The sequence below is a fragment of the Hetaerina americana genome, unplaced genomic scaffold (genome assembly GCF_022747635.1).
Source record: "Hetaerina americana unplaced genomic scaffold, ioHetAmer1.1.p SCAF_13, whole genome shotgun sequence".
Lineage (NCBI taxonomy): Eukaryota > Metazoa > Arthropoda > Insecta > Odonata > Calopterygidae > Hetaerina > Hetaerina americana.
In genome coordinates this window covers 12,600,936-12,616,096 of record NW_027286403.1, presented here as the reverse complement: position 1 = coordinate 12,616,096, position 15,161 = coordinate 12,600,936, and the positions used below count along the sequence as shown (strand labels likewise).

At 35.4% G+C, this 15,161-nt stretch overlaps 1 protein-coding gene across 1 annotated transcript in view; it reads right to left on the bottom strand.

Annotated features, from left to right (window-relative positions):
* spen (split ends) overlaps positions 1-15,161 on the bottom strand; it is a 76,359-nt gene that overhangs the window by 14,430 nt on the left and 46,768 nt on the right. Inside the window, exons 11-17 of the mRNA XM_071583315.1 lie at positions 14,457-14,831; positions 12,536-13,066; positions 11,279-11,473; positions 8,148-8,165; positions 5,510-5,729; positions 4,048-4,817; positions 1,874-2,074 (exon numbers count right to left, since the gene is read on the bottom strand). Of these exons, the coding sequence (XP_071439416.1) occupies positions 1,874-2,074; positions 4,048-4,817; positions 5,510-5,729; positions 8,148-8,165; positions 11,279-11,473; positions 12,536-13,066; positions 14,457-14,831 (2,310 nt within the window). The remainder of the gene's footprint in view (positions 1-1,873; positions 2,075-4,047; positions 4,818-5,509; positions 5,730-8,147; positions 8,166-11,278; positions 11,474-12,535; positions 13,067-14,456; positions 14,832-15,161) is intronic.

The window sequence follows — 15,161 nt, the reverse complement described above, 5'->3', positions numbered from 1 at the left end:
AGTTATCAGTTAAAATTAATTCTAAGGAAGCAAATATCAAAATGCTACTATAAAAATAAGCTTGAATAAATAAATTCTCTCAGGGAGCAAATTGTATTGTGATGATAAGAATTGCATCATTAAAAAATAATGACAATATGCTTCTGGCCCTGGAGAAGCACAGAATCTTGGTGCTTTCCATTTCCACCTGATCACTTACCGCAAGCTCAACGTGCTGAGCCTAGCAGGCAGAAATTTCGATAAAGAAGGGGAATAGCAAGAGATGAGACAGTCATAGGGACCTTTTTCAAGCTTTCCCCCAAGAGAATGTATTGAATTTCAAAAGACAATCAAACATTTGGCATAATGCACCCACATAGCAGATAAAACTTCAAAATAGAAGATGAATGAATACAATTCATCTTCTGATTACACCATCACACACATTATTTGGTATTCACTCTAATGCAAGGCAAAATAAGTTACTTGTTATGTGACAGAGTTGTTTTCTTAGATGAGAAATGGAAAATGAAAATCCAATGTCTTTATCCGGTACACAAGCAAACACTCCAATGAACACCAACATTCAAATTATTTTCAACAAGATGGCCATTCATTTTCTACATTCTGACTCCTGACTTTTTCCTGCTTAATCTAATGAACATGCCTCCCTATTTTTGATATTTTTGTAAGGTTTCCATATCTTATGAGGTAGGTACTTAAGTGAATCCTCCCTCATCGTTGTGCACACCAATGGTATCATTGCAGTTAGTCCTGATATCGATTTGGTTTTCACCACAGCTTGCACACCTAACCATGAACTGGTCTTACAACAGAAAAGAGAACTGCTCTTATGGGAAATCCCAAATTTTATACCATTATTCAGATGTTTTCCTAAAATGTGGCAATTTTCCTGATTTTTGGAAGAAATTGAGTAATTCTTAAATAGTCCATACTAAAATTTGCACAAATCTAATGACTGGCTTGAGGCTGCTCCATTGGGACAAAATTTAATAAGTGGGATAAAAATAATAATATTTTAGTGCTATTACACAACTGCTCATAGAAAGCCAATGAAATACTATTTGTATAAATAAGTTTTAGAAAACAAAGATGTAGATTTAAAAATGATGCTCTCGTATTCTACTTGGGGAAAACTGAGAGATGACTGCATATTCTTTCCTGAGAGTTTTCATCTAATACCCATACAATTGACCTAATGAGCAGAATCACAGCTTAAAACTTACTTATTTTAAAAAGATTTGGGTCCTTCTTCAAATAATATGGATTTCAAAGTAAATTCTTATTGCGAGTGAAATAATATGTTAAGTAAACAAAACTACTTTCACTGTAAATCTTACAAAAAAAATGCTAATGAAGTATTTAGAAGTTATTATAGCTTTTCCTCTAGATTATGACTATCAAAGATTGATATAATTTAATGTGAAGAAATTATCTGTATGATAAAGAGATCGAAATAGCATATCAAAACACCCTAGAGTTAACTTGAATGGCAGTTAACACTTCATTCCAGTCGTTTTATTGCTTCCTGATTGCGGAAATGCTTTTTCCCATATATTAATAACTAGGTATGCAGTGATACCATGTGGTGAGCAAATTGATTTCAGAAAAACATCCTAATGCCACCCAGTAGTAATGTAAAGCATGGTGGATGATTTAAGGCATACAACATTTTCATACATTCATACATTTTTATTTTTATACATCTTACTGTATCGGTGCATGCATGTTTATCTGAAAACAAAATATCAATTAAAGTTCAACTCGTTCAGAATAACATGCAACACACTTGGTGATACTAGAAATGCAACAAATATCTTTTCCTGAATGAAGCATATGCCAGGGATGGTTACAAGTTAACAAAAACACTTACCTGCATCTTCCTTGCGACACCTTCCACTTGCGTTTGCTCTAGCCTCATACGCTGAGCAATTCTCAAAGGTGGAGTACTTCCATCGATGTTGCATGGTAACGAGTCCCTCGCCACATGAGGGTTCCCAAATACAAAATGCATTTGAACAGCTGCTTGATCATTCTTCAATGCTAAAAGACCCTGCCACATAATGGGATACCGCTGAAAAGTAATGCAGAAAGCTATTACCAAAAGCATCAAATGGTAAGAATTTCTCCCAACCAATGGAAAAGAAATGAAAATTGTTGAAAACTGAGGGATCAACCAGTTTCTGAAAGAATGATAATGCTCTCCTAAACAACTTGTAACTATGGAAAAATAAGTAAAAAATGAGATCATTAAACAGGTCAGCCTAGTCGATGTCAAAGCATCACTTGACAGATAGGGATAAGAATTATGGTTACACATAATTCTAAATGATGATGCTATTTGCTTTCCCATAAACCATTTAGCAGTAATGGGACTCAAAGAATAAAAAGAGGTATCCCTCTCATTGGTTATCACAGGGAGATCTATATATTTTTGAAATCATAATTGGGAAATAATAAACCCCTTGCATTACTCTGCTTTCCAGTTCAGAATTGCCTCTTGTTTAAATCCTGTAAACTATTCCACTTTCTTGGGAATAAAACCCATTCCGTTTCCAAGACTAATTAGGTAAACAGTGTGTGTATGACTAGGTATTATAAAAAAATTACAACAAAAAAAGAATGATTTAAACTCAAGAAATGAATTTGGTGGCCCATGCATTTTGAGTCCTTTTTTTTACTAAGATTATTAAAGGTCCATAAGATTTTCAGATTAAACGAGGTCCGATGACCTTTCATTAAATTTTCCTGAACCTACCTACATTTGGGCAGCAATTACATATTTATCCTTTGTGAAGATGGGATTTGGTGTCTAAATTCTTCCTAAGTATATTTTCCTTTCCGTTATACAGATTACTCAATGTCCTCATTCCATTCCATTGAAAAACATTAAAATATTTTGTTAGTGACTTATTTATTAATGTGCTCATTGAGTGGTAGTTAAAATAGCCACTACACTATTTTTAGCATCCTTAATGTGTTAGAAACACTGGAAATTGCAAGGAAAGATTTTTGGTTAAGCCACATTAATTCAGTTTAAAAGCCATGTTAAATCAGAATTTACATGGATTTGAAATAAAAAAATGACTGGTTACTTTGTGGGAGTTTGGTAAGTGAGCAGGCAATAAGTCATACATAGCATTTTAAACTTGGAAAATTTATTTATATTCAGCAGACATGGACAAAATGTGTCATTAAGCAAATTTTGACCGCGATGCAATTAAAATTTCTTGAAGAAATGGAATGAAATTGACACATTTAGTGTCTTGAATTCGCACAAGGGTCATAAATGTACTTCCACCCATATTTAATACAAGGATGATCATAACTAAAAATGAGCCATCAAAAAATTGTTACTTTCTTACTCACATACTAGCTCTGGTATACTAACAATAAGAATTGTGATGACCATGATTCTAAAGCTCATTCCAAACTAAGAACTACGGATGTAAAAGAAGAGCAGAGTGCTTTAGGTAAAATATTATATGAATGCATAAATGTCATTTTTCATGTGCTCGAAAAATCTGTCAATGTTGTTCTCATTTAATCATAAATTATTAAATTGCAATTTAGCACAAAAACTAAACTTGCACAAAAGTTATCATAATATTCCGAACCTTCAATTGGTTAAAAGCTAAGACCTTTTTCATGATTATTAATGTTTAGCTTTGGTGTATCCATAAGAAATGAACTAATTAATTTCCACTGCACTTGATGGTGAGCTAACTTTTTCCCTGATTTAAGGTGAGAATAAAGGACATTCTATCACTTCTGTACAATGCTTGTTTACATTAGAAGAAGGATAGTTCCAAAGGCCTCTGCTTGGTATACCAGCGAAAAAACGTTTCAAGAGTTTAATTTGTGCCACCTAAGTATTTTTACTTGAATGGAAATTAAAATAAGCAAAATATAATTTTCAAATTGGGACAAATCATAAAAATGGAAAAGAAAAAGGAATTGTTATGTGTTATAGATTTCCCAAATTTTTCCACCGCGGTTCCCTGACTTTACCTTGCCCCTTACAAAATTCAAGTGAGCAATTCTGACCTGCAGGAGAGCAGTGAAGGAGTGGGCTTGGTCGGGCACCTGGTTCGCCAGAGGAGGAGTGGGTGGTCCCAGGAGGCAAGGCTGCTGGAACTGCTGTGGCTGCTGCTGACGCAGTGGTGCTTCCGAGGCAATGACAGGGTGCATCCGTGCCACGGGCGACAGGGGAGGGGGGCATCTCCCTCCTGGTGGTGGTGTCAGGATGGGCAGGGGACCCAACTGCTGATGGGCAGCCGGATGATGCGACGGAAGAGGGAGGTGGAGACCCATGTGGCGGGCTGGATTGTGGTGCGCTGGCGGAGGGGACCTCTGTCCTTGGCTGGGCAAGAGCGGGAGACCCTCGGCACGACGGAGGGCAAGCTCCATATCCATGTCCATCGATGACCCAGGACCGAGGGGTGCCATGGCTCCCAGGGGTGGAGGGATGAACCCAGGTGGTGGATGTCCCATGTGCAGGCCCGGGTGTTGGCGCTGTCGGGTAGGAGTTGCTTGAGCACTCAGAGGTGCATGGGTTGACCTTGAACCAATGGCATAAACATTGGCTACCTGTGGTGAGTCAGTGCTGCGGTCATGCGGCGAGAGTAAATGCGGTGGTGGTGCCTGCAGACGGGTCCCGATGGTAGGCGGTGTGCTGGCCGGTGCCGGAGGAGTTGACCCTGGGCCACTGGGAAGACGCCGCCACTCTGGAGGGGGGCTCACGCCAGCCTGCGCTTCCAAAGCCTGAACTTCAGACTTGGCCTCACGACCTGGACCCCGGCTGGACCGTACACCCCCTGAGAATGAATTTGGATTTAAAAAATTAGCATGTAGACAATAAAAAGCATACGTTACTAATTGCAAAATGGAGAAACTGATTTTTAAGTACATTCCATTTATATGAGCATGTTCAATCGTCAATCTTTCGAGTGACTAGAGGAAAGGACCAAGTCATAAATGGATGTACAAAAAATTCGTAAATTCTTCAGTCTCAGGACCCAACTTTAAATCATTAGGCTGTACTGTTTGTGACCAGGCTGTACCTCTAAAGATATATCACAATCACAGGATACTGGATCCTTAAATGAATCACTTTGCATACAATAATTATATAACATAATGTCTACACATCCACATAGAGTTACTATTTCACCCCTTAAAGCTTTAGGGATACAAACCAGTTAAAAGGATTAATTTCCCAATCCTATCATGAAAGTTTTTATTAAATTTTATGAACAAGGGGCAAAAATAACTATGTCATAAACTAGGCTTTCATTCTTCAGTTTCATGAAGTAGTTAGAAACATTGAAAACAAATAACTTTAATCTTATTCATATTTAAACAATTTACTTATAGCTATAAGATGTAAATGAAAATAATGTGTACAGCTAGGCATGGATTTAAATGGCAAAAATTCACCAGTGGCATAATTTATCAAGGATTACCCATAAAATATTCAATTGTAAGAATTATACTAGATTTCACTTACCCGTAAGATATGGAAATTGTGTAAGAGGATCTGTGGATACCCTTAGATACTGTTGGTACATGAGTTGACTGTGAACATAATGGGTGGGAGGAATTTCATGCGCTGCTGGTGGTTGGACAGGATTAGGTACCCTTCCGTGGTGAGATGGTGGTGCTGGGAAGGAGCCTCGTCCACTAGCTTGAATACCAATTTCAGATGGCAGTCTTCCAATATCTCCTCCCTAAATATGCAGTAAGGCAGTCATAAAAAAGCAACATCCACTTATTTTCTACACTATGTACCACAATGTGCCAAAAGAAGTACAGCACACACTTCAGACATACAAATACAGATACAACAATATAAACTTCAAGACATGAGGTAAAAGTAATATTTGGTCATTTCCTTCGAGTTCAATGAAAAGTGAATTCATTTAATACATTTTAAAGGTTTAGCTTTCTGAAACTAAAGCTAACATTGAATGTTCATTCATATCGAATGAGCCATTAATTGTCAATTTTTGAAGTACAACAAAATTACACACGATGGAAATTCAAATTAGGAAGCTGTGGAATACTGACCAATACTATACCAGTAATCAACCCGAAGGTTGGTTAGATAGGCGAGGATAAAGCTCACCAAGTAATAAGCCCAACAGCATGTGATATTCACAGATCAGGGTAGGGAGGCCAGTTCCTCTCCCTGTGCCACCTGTACTGACCTTTGTGTCAACATTAACCATAGCAACCCTATATAATTCCTTGAAAATTATATGGTAAGTAACAATCACAAAATCACATGTATGCCATTTCAATAATACATTATATGAAGGAACACAAAGGTTTTTACATTAAATATACATTCTATATGCTTACAGTTTACTGTCATCGAACATGTTCTTTATTCACTGAATCCACCCTTTTCCCGGTTCATTTTTAAAAGAAAAAGAATTATTTAAACCAACACAGAAAAAACATTGGTGCAATATTTCTTGGATTACTCATGCACAAAAATTACTAAGCAATATTTTTAACATGATTTCTTAAGGAATATCTCAGTGTTTACATATTTGAGGACATTAATAACAAGTTTTAAAATTTAGTGCAATGACTGCATATATTTGCTTGTAAAAATCCCACAAACACAAGAGGCAAATAAACTATATTTCACCCATCAATAGCACCATGCATGACAATAACAGCAAAAGCAACACAATGAAATAATTTATAAATTACAATGGAATCTTGATGTAACAAGTACAGTATATAATGAGAATTTCAGTACAATGTGTATCGTCCAAGGAGCAGTTTTTTGTTCCATGATTTGCCCATAAATAAACTGACTACATACTCTAACCACAAAGATAACTTGATATTATGAGATATTCAATATCTATGCAAACATGGAAATTGTAAAATTTAATCCATATTTTGTGGATAAGCACAATTATTTTCCACTACCTCAGCCCGTGCATTTATATTTGGGTGCAATGGTTTTGTGACTCATTTCTAGGAGGACTAGATTTCAATCAGATCATGGCATTGCCATTGATTTTCAATGGAACTGAATTAAAGTTGTAGACATATTATAAAGTGTCCTTTTTGATTGACTTTGTCAGCAGAGATCAGCATCTGGCTAAGGTACTTGATAACATCTCAACCAGCAGCATAAGTAAGTTTCTAATTAAAACAAGATCTGCATACACTGATAATATATTTACAATGTTCCCATGGCTGACTAACTATGATCTGAGAAAATGAGTACATTGATAGGCTGTACAAGTCACAACACTTATCAGAAGAAGGAATTTTAAGAAACATCATCTATATAATTAATATAAAGGAGATGAAATAAATTTTTTCCATGACCTTATTGATGACAGAGACCTGATTGATGGATAGAAAATGGGCAGCAGCAAAGGTGATGGGCATGGAAGATTAATACAATGTTCAGAAAAAAGTCTGCTTTCACATTTGGATTTAGATTTACCCTTCTAAATCAAATAGAGGGTAATGACATGAGAACTGAATAATTTATTCCAATTTGTGTCTCAAACGTTTTATCACTCCTGGTCAGCAGACTGCGGTTTAAGAAGTACCAGAATCTGGTGGTAGATGGCTTAATATAAATATCAAACAATGATTGGGATTCGGGCACTAAAGCATTACCAATCTATTTTTTTTACAAAATGTCTTACCTTAATACACTTTTAAACATTTCTTAAAAGTAGACTTGGAATAAATAAATTACATTGTTATCCATTCCAAAACATGATGCATAACCTATAACAAATGGCATACCATTCTATTGGTGTCAAACTAGTGCTATCACCAAGACCAGCTGCTAAATCTTTTTCGAACATATTTTATCTTACAATGCATCTTATGAAAAAATGAACATCACCCAAGTGCAAGATGACTTATTAATAATAGTTTCCTGGTTGATATCAGCATCCCTATGATGACAAATACTGAAAGTATTAGCTAGATTATGTCATAAGCCATAGGAATTAGCTAAGAAGTCATTTTTAGATATAATGAGTGCTTGTTAAACCAAGATTCCACGGCATCTTTGCCAAGTTGAGGATGCACAAAAGTGAACTTATTTTCAAGTTGAAAGGCACCTGCCACACCCATTTACCCATAAAAAATCAACCTACCTGAAAAATTGAACGTTTCTGTCCAGAGTGCAGTGAAAAATATTTTAAAGAAATTTATTAGAATTGTTCAAATTCATACTTCAAGCTGTTATGGAAACAATCTTAAATCCCAGATCTATGAAATGGAGCATGATTATAAAATCATTTTTATGATTTCCATAATATTGCTGTATACCATTTTATTCATTTTTCATATTACTGTTCCTTTCAAAGGCAAAAATTTGTAAAATTAGTAGAAAATGAATTCACCAACTATGTGAAAGACAGTCACCTTTTATTCCTTTCAATAGCGGAGGTTGGCAAAAAATAATAAATAAGCATTTGACAATAAAAAATAAATTACTTTACATTAAGACTGCTTCCACCTACTAAATTAATGGATACATAAAATTAAATGATTGCCTTTTGTTTACAGTTAAGATTAACCAGAGACTGTCCAGATCTACTCCCTCACCTTAACTTTTCAAGCAATAAAAAATGGCACATAAAGGAACTATACTCATTGTACTTAAGGGAGATTTCTGGACAATAAAATGTGAATAAATAACAATCATTTCACAAATACTGATACATTGTCACCTATATGTATACATCACTGATTAATCCCAATGCACCCACAAATAAATCTATTCTTTCTAATATCGAGTGAAGCCAATAAAAACCTCCCAATGAAATAATTTCTTCCAAGTCATGCATGATCTTCCTGGCTTCTACACAAATCATGCCACAGATTAACAGCTACAAAATTTTTCTTCATTAAATCTTCAACATAAATTATAAAAAATTTATTTCAAATTCAACATGCTTGTAGGTAGTTGGACTTTTAAATGCCTAGCACTATATAGATAACTAGCCAAGTGAGCTGTGTTATCCAAGTTCTTCCTGTGCATATGACAATTTTCAATAGGTGCAATATTTTCATTTGTACACAGATCACTTGGGCAACTTAAAAATGTGCATAATAACTTCTGAAATAGCATATCTTTATCTGCTGATCCCCTTCAGTCAGTTTAACTTATTATTTTGCCCCTATTTAATTCAAAATACCATGTAGTTTAAAGCTAACGGCAGTCCCTCCCAAACAAGAATTTACATGCTTTTGAAAACAGACAAATTAAAATTGCTAGAATGATCTGTTTGTACCCATGGATCTTAAAAGTACATTTATTTTTAAATATTTCCTCGAGATATAAATCTTGAATTGTCTTTGTCTTGAATCCAGTAGAATTTCAAATACACTGGTCCAATTTTAATTACAATTAGAAGTAAACAAGAAATACATTGGACAAAATTATGAAATTCAAGACAACTAACAAGCATACTGATTCAATATCTGCTCTGAAAATAATATTTACACTGATTTTGTAGGATAGGCCAACGGGTGGAGATTCACGGTTCACCAATACATGCCCATCATTTGGCATTCATTATTGCACTTTATTAAATAATTATGGCTGAAGGTCCTTAATAAATAACTATGCCTTCCTAGGTAGAGTGCCAAAACTGAATTTACAAACTTGTCTGGTCGATCAGAATAGAATTTAAATGAAAAGATGAAACAGCTTAGTAAATATATATTGCCAAAGTGTCAAGGTTTTTGAAACAGTATATTCATTAAAAACTTTAATATTTCAAAATCCTATTTCTTTGGTCCCTTAAAATTAAAAAAAAACATGGCTTTCTGTATTCAAGCAGCAAACTGCTAAAGAACTGGATTATAATCTATAAGCATGCATGAAGGGAAATATTTTATGAGAAAAAGAAGCAAATATAGCATGACAGTATGCCTGCATTCTTTTATAAATTTAATGCTATATTCTGAAGCAGAATTTTAGCTGACTCATTTCATTTATCACATCTTTCTTTACATAACTAACTCGCATAATATTTTCATTTGTCTGAGATTTTATACATAGTAATGTTTAAATAATTTTAAAATCAAAAATCTATCTTTCAATTTGGCAAGAAAGGGATTTGAAAAAGTATCATGTGAAGACCCCAATGAAATCCTTTTTCACTGGAGTCTTCACATGGTCCCAGGAATGCTTCACATACATCAAACATAACTAAGTAATTCAAGAAGTTCTCTCGGGTTTTCCACCGGGTCAGGTTGCAGTACACCGACGTTTCGAAGGCTGACTCTGCCATCGTCTTCACCCTGAAGACGATGGCAGAGTCAGCCTTCGAAACGTCGGTGTACTGCAACCTGACCCGGTGGAAAACCCGAGAGAACTTCTTGAATACCATACGCCGGGAAAACCTGAGATCCTTCATAACTAAGTAAGTTCCCTTAAATGAAAACTCATTGAAATTTTGAAGTCTTATGGTATTGATGCTAACCAGATATGGATAGATTCTTCAATTATTATTCAGATAGAGATTTAAGGTACAGTTTTTTACTATCCCATCCACAATTAGGTAAAAATATGCAAAAATTATGCTCATAATGCTGAAACTTAATCAACATTCATGTGATGTCCATAAACCATTTCACTTAGCGTCAACAATTTCATAAAACTATACGAAATAATAAAAATTACAAATATATTAAGTTGAAGGACTTAAAGAGACCCAAAAGGGGATGATCCACAGACATGGAAAAAATCACCAGCTAAAAATGTTTTTAATTAAATTCTGACCGAGGAGTTACAAACTTGTGCATGCCTATATCAATATAGAGGAATGAAATATCACAGAATGAATTTGAAAGTATTAACAGAAAAAATTAGGATCATGCACAAATATCTACACACTTTGCTTGCAAGTAATTGCTTATTTAAAGCCCTTTCCATAATTTTTTTCTACTAAGGACATAAACAAGAACAATATTTCCTACCAGAATGCGTTCCATCAGATCTACAAAAATATCTAATAAAATGATAATGTAGCAGCAGTATAATAAAGATTGTCAAGTGATACGGCCACCTTACATAAAAACAGTTTAAATCATCTTTTGACAAGTGCTCATGCTTTTGGTAGCACTCATAACACCTTTATGACTGATGAATATACTTCCTACAATGATAATCAGATTTAAAGATCTAAATTGAGGAAATACAGCAGTATTATGGAAACATTTGACCTAAGAAATTGCTTAACTGAGAGGGGTGGAATTCGTAAGACTGAATTACCTGTGGCTGATGTGCTGGTGGAGGAGTAGGCGTCTGTGGAGATGAAGGAGCCATGGGAACTGATATCCGACTTCCCAGGGTTGACATTCTCTCACTAATTTTCATTCCACGCATCTCATCTGAGATAGGCGCCCCTGTCAGTCCAGGGGAATCAGAGAGAGCTGGTGACTCTCCACGCAAGCCACTTGCACCAGACTGATTGCCACAATAAAAGAAACAAGCCATGAGCTACTTTTGAGTTCCTTAATGGGTATTTATATATTAATTGACCCACATACACTCATATAAATTACCTTAGCCAAAAATAATAACAAAACTGAAATAATTCTCATGAGTCATGGGAACCAAAAGAAGGAAAACAAATACAGTTAAATCAACAAATGTTTGAAGAGAGTTTTCTCAACTCCTGCATGCACACATACAATTGAAAGAAATGTCACAATTGCAAAGAGTAGACTCTTAGGTTCAGGGGTTTAAATTAATAACCTACATCAATACTTTAATGAGGAATCTCCACCCATTTCTGCATTTATTTTTTATGATATGTATTTGATGAGATGAAGGGAGTTTTTATACTATACATAGTTGAAATTTCCTTCAATTGATCATGGTCCACATGTATGAGGTAGTTTCCAGGGTAATGTAGAAGCAACACATGGCTAGTAAAAACACTTGGTATATCCTCCAATAAATCTTCTATTGACGACCTTTGTTTCAATGCATAGTATCTACTTCAGGAGCAAGAACCTGAAGATGATACTATGCATTGAAAAGTAAGCCATCAATGAAATTTATGATGGAAATACTAAGTTTTGCTGTAAGCCAGGGTGCACAGGGTTTTCATTGCCCTAGTACAACCATCATTTAGTCAGGTAAAAAAAATTGGTATTTCCAGCACCTTAATTGTTATTGTATGTGTGACGGAAATGAAAGAAAAGAAAGGAACAAAAACGTCTAAGAGTCAAGTGAGGTTACTATGAACAGGGCTAATGCACTTTCTGTAAAGTTTCTTTATACTTGGCACATTATATTTTCATTCCTGCTGACATTATGAATGTAAGAGCAGATATTCTTGTTTTCTTTCCTTCCTTATGAGAAAAATCAGTTGTTTTCTACTTGACCATACTAAGATGTGGACATAAACTTTACACTCATAAAAGTATTCACCTTTACTTTCCATCTATATTTTTTAGACAAGACAGGGCATAATTTGAGAACATGAGATTTTAAATACAAATTGTACAAAGAGTTGCTTACCAAAGAGGCTCCATAGGCTGAAACTGGAAGGCCAGCCTGTAGAACTTGTGGGTGATGAGGTGCATAGGGCATATGGTGGTGGGTCATAAGCGGAGAAGACTCCCCACTAGCCCCTCCCCCAGTGCGCAGAGCTGCAGCCCCTCCAGTTGGGCTTGGTGTTGGGACAACTATGCAGCCACCTGGAGATACTTCAGAACTGGGCATCAACCCTCCAGGTAACGGACCGGGCGTCCCAGGGGCTGTTGCAGCCTCAGCTGATGTCATTGTAACATCTTTGCTTTCCGACGCCAATGCTTTCACAGATCGGGAGCGATGGTAATGGATGGGCATTGGAGGTCCTGGAGGAAGTGGCTCCTCCTCCCTCAATGTTGGCACACGGACAATTGACTGTCCATAATATGGTATTCTAGTGTCAAACACTTTCTGTTCCGTGGAAGGTGGCCTGTGCAAAACAGGCTCTGGACTCTCCCTAGATGATGTGGCCCGTGATGGCACCATAACACGAACAGGCATTGGAGAGGCCATTCGTCCCTTATAAAAATAACACAAATATAATTTTATAGAATCTTCTGAATTAATTCTATTAGTTAACTCAGATAAGAATATTTAATTTCCAGTTTATTACAAAAGTTTAACATTTTAGATTTACATTAATTTCCTTCTAAATTAAATGTTTGGCACCTGTTGAGAGTTTACGAATTAAATTGATCCATCAGAAGATGAATCTAAGGGCTCTATATACTTTTATACACAAGTGAGTCGATTATTATCAATACAAATCTGAAAATCTTATACTAATAAAAAAAATAAAAAAAACATAACTATCAACAAAACTAATGTTCCACCTTCGGACAACTTTGTAAATATGCATTGGGAATTTTCTGGCTTCAGACATGCCACTCACTCCATTCCAAATAAAAGCTTTACGTCTATTGTAAAATTCACTTAATTGTAAATACCATAATTCAGATTATGATTGGAGTGACAAAATGCTAGTAATAAAATATTTGATTGATTAAATAACATTTTTTACCCCGAGAAAGAATAATGAGCAGTTGTTCAGTAAAAATTGAAATCAACCTGTACCAATAATTCAGCTGCATATTCCATGAATCATTGGTAGCTTTTCCTCACATTGATTTTTAACTGGTAATATTGTTAACTTATTAAAAATATGCATGAAAATTGAGTTTAAGAGCTAGTCTGATCAAAATTTAATATATTCATCATAAATATATTAATTATGACCCTCATAAGATAAAATTTTAAATATACATTACTAATTTTAGTCCAGCCTTTAATATTGGGAACACACTTATTCTTGATTTAATCATAGTAAGAAGATTAACCAAAACAGTAATCACTTCGATGTTTTGGCAGTCCTAGCCACCTTCATCAGGGTACAAGGAGTGACTGGCTGTCAGTCATGGTCAGAGACTCCTTGTACCCGCATGAAGGTGGCTGGGGCTACTGAAATATCTAAGTGAGTGAGTGCATTTGTGTTTTGGTTAGTCTCAGTAGTATGGACCCATCAATACCTAATAATTACTAAATTCTTTGCACAGGCTGATGAAAAAAAAAATTAAAACTTTGAAGTTTCCGAAATGCTTCGGTGTTTCGTAACAACAGTTTTTATTATGAATACACATATCCATTATTTCTGATTCAATCCTAATTCAATTACGAAGGAAAAAGTATCATAATGACAATATTTTGCTATAAGAATTAATTTTTTTCAAAAATTGAACTTTTATATCTGTTTACAGAGAACAAAATGGTAACATGATTGGTAACAAATTTGATAACTTGAAAGGTTACCTTCCAATCCTAAACCATTTTCTGAGATAAAACTATTGTATTCTTCATTATATTAAGGTTCTACAAATAGAAATGATAGTTCTGTAAATAAAATTTCACTTACTTGATTTTTGGGACCTGGAACTCTAGCAGTAGCAATAGATGCAATCATTGGCTGGGGTGGCTGTTGTTTCTGTTGAGAACTAGGAGGTTGATGAGACACATGAGACCCCACTGTAGACCGAGTCTGTAACAACATATGAGGAGGCACTGTGCTAATTGAAACGGCTGGCTGGATTGGTGGAGGGACAGCTCTACTTCCCACACCACCTGAAATTACACTCAGGTGACTGGTGTCACTCGGACTGCTTTTGACAGATGACACTGATTGAGGAGTTGACACTGCTGGTGGAGTTGCTGATGGTGGCATTGGCGGAGATGCCCAGCTACCAGAAGCGAATGGGATAGGAGGCTGTGAGAGGAAGCCACGTCCAATACCCTGAGAAAAAATTGGAAGAAGCATGTCAAATGTGATAAAAAATTGTTCAACCTGACTTCAAGAGAGAAAGGCAACAGAAATATTGGTAAAATGATTGAATTATTTCATAATATGCCACTGGTAAGGAAATTTTATTTTTTATGTTTCAAGGGAACTAAAACTAGCCATGAAATCTGCAAAAGAAATACGCAAAATATGCAAAATAATGAGAAAAATCAAGAAGTAGACTTGATCAAAAACATGACAATGAGACAAAATTTAAAATTTCATATTTTCACCATTAATCTTGACAGATGTGAAAGAGTTAATTGAAATGAGATTCTCTGATTC